We start from the raw sequence: 11,359 nt of genomic DNA, 5'->3' as shown, positions 1-11,359 counted from the left end.
CAGGCCCCAGCGCCGTGCCCCGGGGCTGTAGGACTGAAGGAGTACCGGGGGAGCGGAGCCCCGGCTCCACCGCGGGTATGGGGACGGCGACAAAGGGGACCGCCGGCACCACGACCCGTCCCGAGAGGCAAAGGGCAGAGCCTGTGTGCGCACAGCTCGCCTCCGACTTCTGAAGGGACCTTCTGGACTAACCATTAAAGAAATGTACGTGCACATAGATGTGTGTATTTAAGCTTGCACTGAGGAGACAAGAGCGGTGCGTCCACCTCGTCCTCCTGCGCCCGGGCCGGAGCAGCGCTGGCAGTGGCTGGAAAGTGTCCAGGGCCGAGGGGAGAGGGCAGAAGAAATTAATTACATAGAGACTATATTCCAGGAGATCTATCTGATCTGCCAAAAGGAGGAAGCGATGGGGGCAGAAGGCAGATAGCCCCCCGGAAGGAGTCACCCAGGCCTCTTCCCCACGCACCACCGAAGGAAGAATAGAACTGAAAAAAAAAAGATGGGGGGATTTATTTTTCCTTCATGTGCAAACGCGTTGCACGACTAGATCTTGACTGTTTGTGGCAACTTATAAAACTGCAAAGTTCACGCTGCCAGGAACAGTGCGATCCTGGATCTGCTGATTAGAGCAGTTGCTCTTCTCTCTACCATATAGGGCAGTACTTTTACCAAGTGCTCGCTCTCCCCTACGCCCTGCCCGGCCCCTTGCGCTCTGCCCTGCGCGCACACACGCGTGCGAAAGCACACATTTCACACGCGTGTGCGCGCCTGCAGCGCTTCGGAGAGTGCGTGCGGGAGGGGATGCAGATCTCTATTATTCACGTTCTTCTCCGTTGCCCCTGTGGATATAGAAAGAGGGATGGAAGGTGTGCAGTGGAGAGAGTGCGGAAGAGTATTCATGGCTCCGCGTGTCCAGAGAGAAGCTGATGAACAGTATCATCGCTTGGCTTCAGCAGCGTGCTCGCAGTCGGAGAGGCTGCCTTGCATTACAAAGCCTGCCTTCCCTGGCTGCCTTTGCTGTCTGCCTTCCCTGCCTGCCTGCCGGCCGCGGGAGGAGACGGAGCCGGGGCCGGGGCCGGAGCGGGAGGGGGCGGGCCCGCCGGGCTATGCAGATGAGCGCCCGTGACGGACAGCTCTGTTTTCCAATGTCCCTCAGAAACTCGAGTGCTGCTTCCCTCAACTCTTCACTCCAGACTCTATACTTCCCCCAAAATACAGGCTCGCAGGCGCTGGGGGAGCTGGCTGGCTGACTAGGAGAACTCCATATGCAGCAGCCACTTTTCTGATTTCGGGGGCTCGCTTTTCTCTCTCCCCCCCGCCCCTCCCGTCCTCCTCTCTCATTCTGTTTCTTTCCCTTTCTTTTTTATTAACCCTCTGTGCTTCCATCTCCCCCAGATGCCCGTCCCTTCTCGGATAGATTTCTGACCTTTCCTACTAATTTTCCATTTCGGGGGTTCTTATTTTTTTTTCCCCCTCCTGTTTGTTTTTTTTTTTTGGTTGTATTTTTTTTTATTATTATTATTTTTTTTCTTTAATTCTGGTCGTGTGCGCATGGGGGGGAGCCTACAACAATTTTGATTCTCTACATAACTGCACAGAGCCAGCCGGGGGGGGGGGGGGGGGAGAGAGGGAGAGCACGAAAGCAGCGCCAGGAGCAGCGGCAGCAGCAGGGCCGGTCACCCTCGCCCCCTCCCTGCTCCTGTGCACGCCAGTGCAAGCCATGTCCTATCCTCAGGGTTACCTCTACCAGCCCCCCGGCTCGCTGGCTCTGTACTCCTGCCCGGCGTACGGGGCGTCGGCGCTGGCGGCCCCCAGGAGCGAGGAGCTGGCCAGGTCTTCGTCGGGATCGGCGTTCAGCCCTTACCCGGGATCGGCAGCTTTCACCGCTCAGGCGGCGGCCACAGGCTTCACCAGCCCGCTCCAGTACTCCACAGACCCCGCCACGGGATTCCCCTCCTACATGGTAACTACCGAAGAGAAACCCTCTCCTTCTTCATTAGCATCCGCATTCTCATCCTCATCATCTTCAGCCTTTCTCCTCACACACTCAACCATCAGCCCCCGACACCACGCCGCACAACCGGGAGCCCCGCACCGCCGCCGCCTCGGCGCTGCCGGCGCCGGCCGCGCATCGCTCCGCGCCGCCCCGCAGCTCGGCCGGGGACGAGCGGAACGGAGCGGAACGGAGCGGAGCGTAGGCGAACGGAGCGGCGGGCCGGGACTGGGGCCGGGGCTGGGGTCGGGGCTGGAGCGCTGCTTCGCGTCCCAGTCAAGCGCGGTGCCGGCAGGCCTGGGTCCCGGGCTCTCCGCGAGGTTTGAGGAACTGGGAGAGCACTTTGGTTAAGGAAATACGGATGGTCTCAGTCAGTTGGGTTGGATGCTTTCATTTTGCCCCCGTTTCCGCGTGTGTATTTGTCCCCTGCTTTCTTTTTTTTTTTTTTTTTTTTTTTTAAATATGTATTTTCTTTTTGCTGTGATAGCACAGGGGAGGGTTTCCCTTTTTTTTTTTTTTTTTTTTTTATATTTTTTTTTTTTTTTTTTTTTTTTTTTAAATATTTTTTTTTTTTTTTTTGTGATAGGACAGGGGGGGGTTTCCCTTTTTTTTTTTTTTTTTTTTTTTCCATATTTTTTTTCTCTCTCTTTTTCAAGTCGGTGTTTAGAGGCGCTGGGGGTTTTATTCCCGTGTGGTTTATTTACTTTCAGTGTGTTTTGTGCTAANTATTTTTTTTCTCTCTCTTTTTCAAGTCGGTGTTTAGAGGCGCTGGGGGTTTTATTCCCGTGTGGTTTATTTACTTTCAGTGTGTTTTGTGCTAATGGTTTAACTGGATTTTGGGAATGAAAAGGAGCATCTGTTTGCGATCGCTTAAGCCCAAGATGGTCGTAGTGGCCGCAGTTTCGGATTTCACTTTCTTCTTATTAGTTTAAGGAGCAGTTGCAATTGCTTGTTGTGTGTGTTCTGTGCATAAAGTATATAAATAAAACTATAAACTATATAAATAAACTGCACGTCTAGATGCTGATATAGTTTTATAAACATGCACACACAGGAAGAGTCAGACACATATCTAGTCCGTACACACAAAGACCTGTGCCCGGAATTTGAGACTAGAGCCTCTGTCGATACCCTAGGAGAGAGGATGGCAGCGGGGTAGTTCGCTCTCCCTGCAAAGTGACAGGGAAACTACTTGCTTTCCGTCTGTTCATAATACAGTGCATAAATTGTCGTGCAGTCTTTATTCGAGGTGGTATAAAAGATCTGAGGGTCTCTCTTGTTTTTCCTGTTGAGAAGCAGTAGGCGAGTGGCTGGAAGTTGCAGCGAGGTTGTGAACTGTGCGGGATATTGGGCGATGTTGAGCCTACGACTCTCCGATCTGCGGGGTTCAGAGACGTGCTGAAAGTTAGCGAGTTTCTTAGCGATATCTTTAACTTTTCTTGCATTATGCAGACTTAAATAAGCGCAATTTAAACGTTAAAGAGCGAATTAAAATGCTAATTACATCGCATTTGAACAATTCGAAACGGTGCATATCTTCTGATTTGCAAATTGGATTTGCAATGCATTAGTGCAGTGAATTGCTAAGTGGCGGCTTTGTTGTATTTTCTATAGCAAAAAAGGAAACATCTTTTGAACCTTTGAGAGAAATGTTGATATCAAGACACTACCTGTAGGGCCTTTAAAATGTCTACGCGGTTCAAAAATTATATTGGGAAATATTCAATTACAAGGAGCTGAAATTAGTCAGAAAGATTAAAACATCGCCGATTTTAAGCGCGTGTGCCTGTGTCTGTGTGCTGGGCGGAGGAAGGAGGGGGGGAATTGTAACTTAATGGCCTTTGGGTGCTGCTACTCCCCCTCATAGAATATGGATACAAGACACCATCCCGGGGAAATACAAATATAACTGCCGATCTCGCCTTGACAACTCACTAATGGCTATCAGCAATAACAAATTGCCAACCCCACCGTTTTGTTCTGTCCAGGGCTCTCCTTACGACGCCCATACGACGGGGATGACCGGAGCCATCAGCTACCACCCGTACGGCAGCCCTGCCTACCCCTACCAGCTCAACGACCCCGCGTACAGGAAAAACGCCACCCGCGACGCCACGGCCACGCTGAAGGCCTGGCTGCAGGAGCACCGCAAGAACCCCTACCCCACCAAGGGCGAGAAGATCATGCTGGCCATCATCACCAAGATGACCCTCACCCAGGTCTCCACCTGGTTCGCCAACGCCCGCCGGCGGCTCAAGAAGGAGAACAAGATGACCTGGGCCCCGCGGAACAAGAGTGAGGACGAGGACGAAGACGAAGGCGATGGCGCAAGGAGTAAGGAGGAGAGTCCTGAGAAGATGCCCGAGAGCAACGAAACCTCCGCGGAGGACGAAGGTAGGCGCGGGGTGACTGCAGCCCCGGAGGGGTGGCTCCATCCCACCCTTTCGAGTCCCCCTGGACCGGGGCAGCTGGGTATGAGCGGGGGCGCGGCGTTTAACAAAGGCGACCCCCAAACCTGTCCCGTCCCGTCGCCTCCGGCTGCTCCGGTCGCTTGTCGCCGGTCAGTGCCTGTGGCCGAGGAGGGCGGGGGGGTGGCTGGGGACGCCGTGAAGGGCTAGGCGGGGAGGTGCGGGAGGCGCCGCGGAGGAGCCAGCCCGTGGGGGATGGATGCTCCCCGGAACGGGAAAAGGCCGGGATGCCTTGAGTCTGCCCGGCCGCAGCGGTGGCGCGGTGGTGGCCGGGCTCGCTTGTCTCGCGCTCTGTTTTGCCGCCCCTCCTGACTGCCTCTCTGTGCCCGGCGGGCCCCCGCAGGGATCAGCTTGCAAGTCGACTCGCTGACGGACCACTCCTGCTCCGCCGAGTCGGACGGCGAGAAGCTGCCCTGCCGAGCGGGAGACCCCCTCTGCGAGTCGGGCTCGGAGTGCAAAGACAAGTACGAGGACATCGAGGAGGAGGAAGAGGACGAGGACGAGGACGAGGAGGAGGACATCGAGGAGGATGACGGCGGCGGCGGGGAGCGCGACCGGCCGGCCAAGCCCGCTACCTCCTCGCCGCTGGCGGCCGTGGAGGCCCCGCTCCTCGGCCACCCGCACGCCGACGCCGCCCGCAGCGCTAGCAAGGCGGCGCTGGGCCCCCGCGCCTCCCCCGGCCCCCCGACGCCGGCCAGCAAGCCCAAGCTCTGGTCTCTGGCCGAAATCGCCACCTCGGACCTCAAGAGTCAGACCCTGGGCCAAGGCTGCCAGCCTGCGCCGCTCTCCTCGGCCACCCCCGCCTCCGCCCCGCACAGCGCTGCCTACTCGCCCTCCTCCCTCCTGGGGAGGCATATTTATTACACCTCACCTTTTTATAGCAATTATACAAACTATGGGAACTTTAACGCTCTGCAGAGCCAGGGAATCCTGAGATACAACTCCGCAGCAGTGGCATCAAACGAGGGACTAAGTCAGACTGTCCTAAATGCCAGCTCTGTCCACAAACAGAGCAGTGACTCTTTGAAAACGATCACTAACCAGCTAGAACAGCATTACAGGCCCTCTAGCTATGACTCTAAGAAAGGTAGGTGACTTGTTTCTTCCGCTTTCTTCCCTTTTCTTCCTCGTCCTCCTTCCCCGACCCGCAGATGTCCCCTATAGGCTGTAAACACTGAAACCTTCTCTGGAAAAAACCGAGCTAGCTCTGTGGCACCGCTACCAGAGCGAAAATGGGCACTCATATATCTTGGGGATTAAAACCGGCATGTCGCCGTCGTATCGGTACCTGCCCCTAAGAACCGCGAGGAGAACCGAGAGGAAATGTGAAAGACGACTTTTAGATCAGTCTCACAGGCTGCAGATGCAGCTTTGAAAAGTAATTTTTTTAAAAAAGGAAAACTACACACAAAGCTATCCGGAGAGCATCGGTGTCATTGCCTGTAATTTTTTTTTCCTGACAAACTGGTTTGACTCTCTTTGTCTCCAGTATTCTCACGGGGTTTTTTTTCAGCTTTGGGTTCAGATAATTGCTGACCTTGGACGTGAAGTTACGTGGAGCGTGACATTTTTTGTAACTGGTTGCTTCTCGGTTTGTTTGGGGTTTGGGTTTTTTTTTTTTTCGAAATAGTTTTGCACTAAGATGGTTGTCATCTTATTCTACAAAAACTACTCGACATATAGGCGAATATAAAATATTGGCTAGTCTTTTAAAAGACCCAGCTATGAATTCTGCACCAGTGAGGGTTGAGACCTACACAGACTGTATAATCTAGTTAGCTGGCTGTGTCCTGTGACTAACTGACGGTTATATTTTGACAGATCCCACTGAAGTCTGCACAGTAGGAGTACAACCATACCTATAGAAGTGCAATCACACAGCAATGCAAGTAAGTGAGAACATTTTCTATTACACTGGTCATTTGGCATCAGGTCTGAGACGTGCTGCACAGTTCTAGACTTGCTTAACGTTAATTTCTTCCTTCATTTCTTGACTTTGGTCACAAAGTAAAATATTATTTTTTCTGTTGTTTTCGGAAACCTCTCATGACGACTTTTCTTTCTTGGCTTTGTCTTAATTTTCAAGCCAGGTTAGACAGTTCTCTCACTTTGCATACTCTTCGCTTGTGTAAGGCAAAGCCGTAGGGCCTACTTAAAAGTTACGGAAAGAAATCTTTGGGGGAAAAAAAAATACCTTTGAAGGTATTATTATTTAAAAACAGAGTGCTTGTGCTCACGTGGCAGTGCTAAAATTGTACATCCTGAGGGGGGCTTCACGCAGTGACTGAGTATTTAAAATAAAAAGGGACAACTGTAAGAAACCGACATGAATCTTAAGCAAGGTATATTACCTGTGACTTGGCTCTTGCCTAGCTAGCAAAGGCACTCTGAATACTTCCACTATTTAGAGCTAAATAACAACAACAAAAAAAATCGCCTTGCAGATATTTTTATCAACTAACTTTTATTTTTGTTAGAAGAAATTAGACGAGTAAGAATTTTGCCTTACTTCCTTTCCCGCCCACCCCGTTTAGTGGTGTTAGAGTTTAATTGAAGGATTTTTGGATGATCTGGTTTTTTCCTTGGTCCACAGGTAGGTGTCACAATTGCTTTGAAAAAAGTCAGCAAGCCATCATCTCTCCCCGAGCTAATATATATAACAAATCTCTAAATCCGGATCACATCTGGTGCCACTGTATAAAAGAAGACCACAGAGCACTATTAAATCTTCAGAATCTAATTATTAAACCAGAATTTTGTTGGACATATGTGAGTTTGCTGGTATAGTATAGTTTCCCCAATGTATGTGTGACTTTTGAAAACAGATCTGTTTTTCTCAGGATATCTTGAATTGATCACTTCATTGCCACGGTATCTATTCAATAGGTGTGATAGGATTTATTGTAAAATTTATTTGTAAAAGATGTATACAGTAGAGATAATAAAGACGTGATTGGAGAACTTGAGTCCTTACAAAGTGGAAACAAATTTGATATTTATTTTTGTAACGATATAAAGCTTCTAGTAATTTATGCAAGTTGTATTGCAATGGAATCTGAACTTTTTGTAAATAAATTTTGCCTGGTTTTTATTTGAAACGTTGATGGTTATACAATCTTTGGTTGTTTAACAAGAATTCTTTACTAATTTATATCTCTAATTGTAAATAAAAACAGACTAGTCTGCAACAATGCTGTGTTTTTCGTTCATTTCCCTCAAAATACTAATTTATTAATTAGAAAAGGAGGAAATTTCTAATTTCACTAGTAAAGCTCAGATCAGGAAATGAGTAAGCAATTTAAACATGTTGCAAATATATACTTTGCATAAATTAATTCCTTTTGGCTTGTTCCGTTATACTTAAGCTTTAAATACACTTATAGGTACAAATACATATTTGTATATATACGTGAATATGCATAGAAAGGGTGATAGGAATATATGCATGTTTTTTATAAACTATTTGTACTGGGTATGAAGTAGATCTTTATTTGAGTTATTCTTTAAATTCACTATTTCTAGGGGGAAAAAATATTATCAGCTATGACTTACTTCTAATTACTTCTTTTTGGCTTCTGGCTAAAATATGCCAGGGGAGAGAAAAAAAAAAAAAAAGAAAAAAAAAAGATTAAAAGTCCAATACCTCTTTGAGGTTTTTTTATGGTTTTCCCTCTTTATATTGGTAAAGTATACCTTTACAGTTACATTGGAAACCTGCTCTGATTAGAATCATAAAATTAGCCAACTCATAATTTCAATTTTTAGTAAAATAATGGGAATCTTCATATAATATAATTTCAGAAAAGAAATGAACAATCATTTATTTTCCCCAAAAGATAAATTGAGTGAATATAACTTACGGTTATAAAACAAGAATAATAGCTTCTTAGATTGCCCTTTAATCAATCATACACTTATTTTTCAAGAGGCTCATCTATTTTATTCCATGATTAATAATGTTCCAGCGTGAGAGCATTATTAGATCCCAGCAGGGGAGATCCTGAATGCTTTTAGCTGCTTTGGAATGGTCAGTTGGGGTTCATTATGGTCTGATATTGAACAATTTATAAAATCTTGTCTAAACATCTGCCAGCTCAGATAGGCTGATGTGTCTGAAGATGGGAAATTGCTGGACCAGTTGATATTGACAAACGGATCTCTCTCCAGTGGCTTTTTGTTCAGTGAAAATTAGTGGCCTCTTGCTCAGGTCTTGTTAGAAAGGGCATTTGAAAGTGATCTTAGATACTTCAGGCATCAGCCTTGGGAAGGTTAACTGGATAAAGAGCTCTGCTAGTCTGGAGTCCGTAAATATGTAGTGATTATATTAAACAGAGGGAAAGGAAGCTGTATTTCTTGAATACATATACACAATTTCCATGATCCATCTTCCCTTGCACACCCTCCCTCACCCCCCCCTTTGTAATTTACCCCTATAAAGACATCTAACTGACTGAGAAAATGCATGTGTTTTTCAGCTGAAAGGGCAGAAATTAGTAACGTTATCCTGGAATACTCTGGGATCTGCCTAGCTAAATATAAAGCAGTGAAGATCTTTGCAGCTGGAGGCCTACTCATACTCCTATGGTGTTTGTGGAATGATGCTTCTTTACTCCTGTAACATCCTCTTTCTCATTGAGGTAGAATTCAATTGTATCTGCATGCAGTGTGTAGTACAATTAGGCAAACAGCTAAGAAGTAATTAATTCTTTTCCCTCCAGTTTAGCATATGATGTAGATTGCAAATATTTACTATAATCACCCTTGACCGTCTGTACTGTGCAGTCCAGGAAGGCTTTACGGGGGGGGAGATGCCTGAACTTTTTTTCCCTCACTCTTGCTGCAACTCCATGAGCCCCCACCACCCATGTTATATGTCCCAGGTCTCTGTTGGACACAAAGTGTACATTTCAATTGGTAAAAACCAAAAGCTGTGGCAGAGATTAAAAAAGGCTAATGACATTCCTTTGATGTTTATACGCCCAAAGACTTATAAAAGATTTCCATAATTTACCCACCCTTGCTAGTATTTAGACCTGGATTTCTTTCTGGAAAGAAAAGTAGAAAGACTTGGAAAACTCGCTTTCAAGTATTCACTATGTATGTAAAACCCAATGGACTTCTCTCATCCTCTGAGAAATTCACAAACGGTTCATGGATGCAGATGGGCGCCATTGAAATGATTTGGCATATGAATTTATTTTTTTAAACAAGAAACTAATGGGCGAGAACTGCATATTCAACATCATCGGAGATTTAGTAATCAAAATTGAAAGCAGGAGGAAAGTGTAGCCTTGCTAGATTGTTGGCAAAAACAATGTGATTATTTCAGTGTAGCAAGAAAGAGGGATGAACGATAAAATACATCACTCCGTGTATGCTTTATTTCATAACGATGCTAATGAGCCCGCTGGGATTAAAATCTCACACCCCCTTCTATATTTACTCCTTCTTCTCCCTAACCCCCGCTCCTGGTTTCTCTGCTTATTTCGGAGCGGGAAAGGCAAACCCTTCCCTCTTCGGGGCCAGAGGTTTCATTAGAGCTGATTTATTGAAATTCGGGCTTTAATCTCAGGTGGGATCCCGGAGGAATCGGAGCTGTCGTCAAATAGGAAGAGGGTCGCTTTCCACTTTACACTTCCTGGGCTGCTTTTTTCCTCTCTCCCTGCAAATGTCAACATTTGTTCTCAATAAGAGAGTTATTGTTTCAGGAAAGCTGCTCACCAACTGCCTTTAGGAGCAGAAAAAAAAAGCGTAGCCCACCTTTGTTTGGTTGGAGGCTGAGGAAAGGGATGGGGACGGACGGAGGTAACAAGCAGCGGACAGACAGACATGAGAACTGCTGCTGCGCACCAGCTCTCGGCTGAAGGGAAACGGGCCCGGCTAAGGGAAAAGTTAATGTAAAGCGCAATAGCCATCTGCATTTCTCTCCCCTCTCCACTGACGTACTTGTCCCCGACTTGCTCAGCCCCTGTAACAGAGAGGCAGGCTGCAAGACAAAAAATAAAAAATTAACAAAACAAACCACCAACACAACAACAAAAAAGGACTGCCCTCACGGACTTCTATCCGCGGAGATCAGGTCTTCAGGTTTTGGGGAGGGATGGAAGGGTGATCTTCCAGGTGAAGAAAGAAGATGTAAGGTTAGCTGTCTGACTCAGCCCTACCTGACGGCAGCCACCTCCCTAACGGGCCATCAATCAGCTCGGGACACGGCGGGGCCGCCAGCCCCGCGGCGAGGAGCGGGAGTGGCCCGGCACCGGCCAGCCCGGAGCGGCCAGAGGCAGCCCGGCCCGACCCGCTCCCCTCCGCTCCGCTCCGCGGTGGCCTCTCCGTGTCCATCCTCACGGGGAAAAAAACGCAACCCTGTCACCACTGAAAGTTTCTGGCCCCGTCACATGTTACATCTCACTTGAAGGCGGTTCAGACACAGTGCTCGTCTGAGGGACCGTCGCAGGAATGTAATCAATACCGGGAGGGTTTTATTGCTTATTAACTTTTGAAACAAACCACCCCTCCCTCCAACCCCACCTCACCCCCACAAAAAAAAAAAAAAAAAATCCAAAACAACAAATAAAAAACACGACCAGTCAAAACCAAACAACCCCCCCAAAAGAAAACCCAACAAAAACCAGCACACCAAAATAAACCCCAGACAGAATTTATATATAAGTCGATCTATTCTTTGCCTTCTTCATTCAGACATATCTCGGGTACTTAGACAACCTTCCCACGATCCAGGTAGTCGAAAAGAGCTTTTCCATTGTAGGAACTGAATAATGATGGTAAAAAAATACTGTTATTAGAGTAATACTCCACATTAAGTAATGTGATGTGCATCCCTTTGTTTTTAATCCAGTAACTAATAACTTAGGTATGTTACCAGCTTCTAAAGGAATAA

The 11,359-nt window shown here is 47.5% G+C and overlaps 1 protein-coding gene across 1 annotated transcript; it reads left to right on the top strand.

The window, feature by feature from the left end:
* The first annotated feature begins 1,633 nt into the window (after positions 1-1,633).
* IRX2 (iroquois homeobox 2) lies at positions 1,634-7,652 on the top strand. Its single transcript, XM_015650383.2, has 5 exons — positions 1,634-1,963; positions 3,982-4,387; positions 4,805-5,548; positions 6,283-6,350; positions 7,055-7,652. The coding sequence occupies exons 1-4, from the start codon at positions 1,721-1,723 to the stop codon at positions 6,324-6,326; spliced, it is 1,437 nt and encodes a 478-aa protein (XP_015505869.1). The 5' UTR covers positions 1,634-1,720; the 3' UTR covers positions 6,327-6,350; positions 7,055-7,652.
* Positions 7,653-11,359: the final 3,707 nt, after the last annotated feature.

The sequence above is a fragment of the Parus major genome, chromosome 2 (genome assembly GCF_001522545.3).
Source record: "Parus major isolate Abel chromosome 2, Parus_major1.1, whole genome shotgun sequence".
NCBI classification, from domain to species: domain Eukaryota; kingdom Metazoa; phylum Chordata; class Aves; order Passeriformes; family Paridae; genus Parus; species Parus major.
This window is presented reverse-complemented; position numbering and strand designations above follow the sequence as displayed.

Bases quoted from the DNA above. Each gene is read 5' to 3' on its own strand.
- IRX2 (XM_015650383.2), top strand. From the start codon at position 1,721: ATGTCCTATCCTCAGGGTTACCTCTACCAGCCCCCCGGCTCGCTGGCT. The intron at 1,964-3,981 runs GTAACTACCGAA...TGTTCTGTCCAG, and splicing joins CGGGATTCCCCTCCTACATG to GGCTCTCCTTACGACGCCCA. The intron at 5,549-6,282 runs GTAGGTGACTTG...ATATTTTGACAG, and splicing joins TAGCTATGACTCTAAGAAAG to ATCCCACTGAAGTCTGCACA.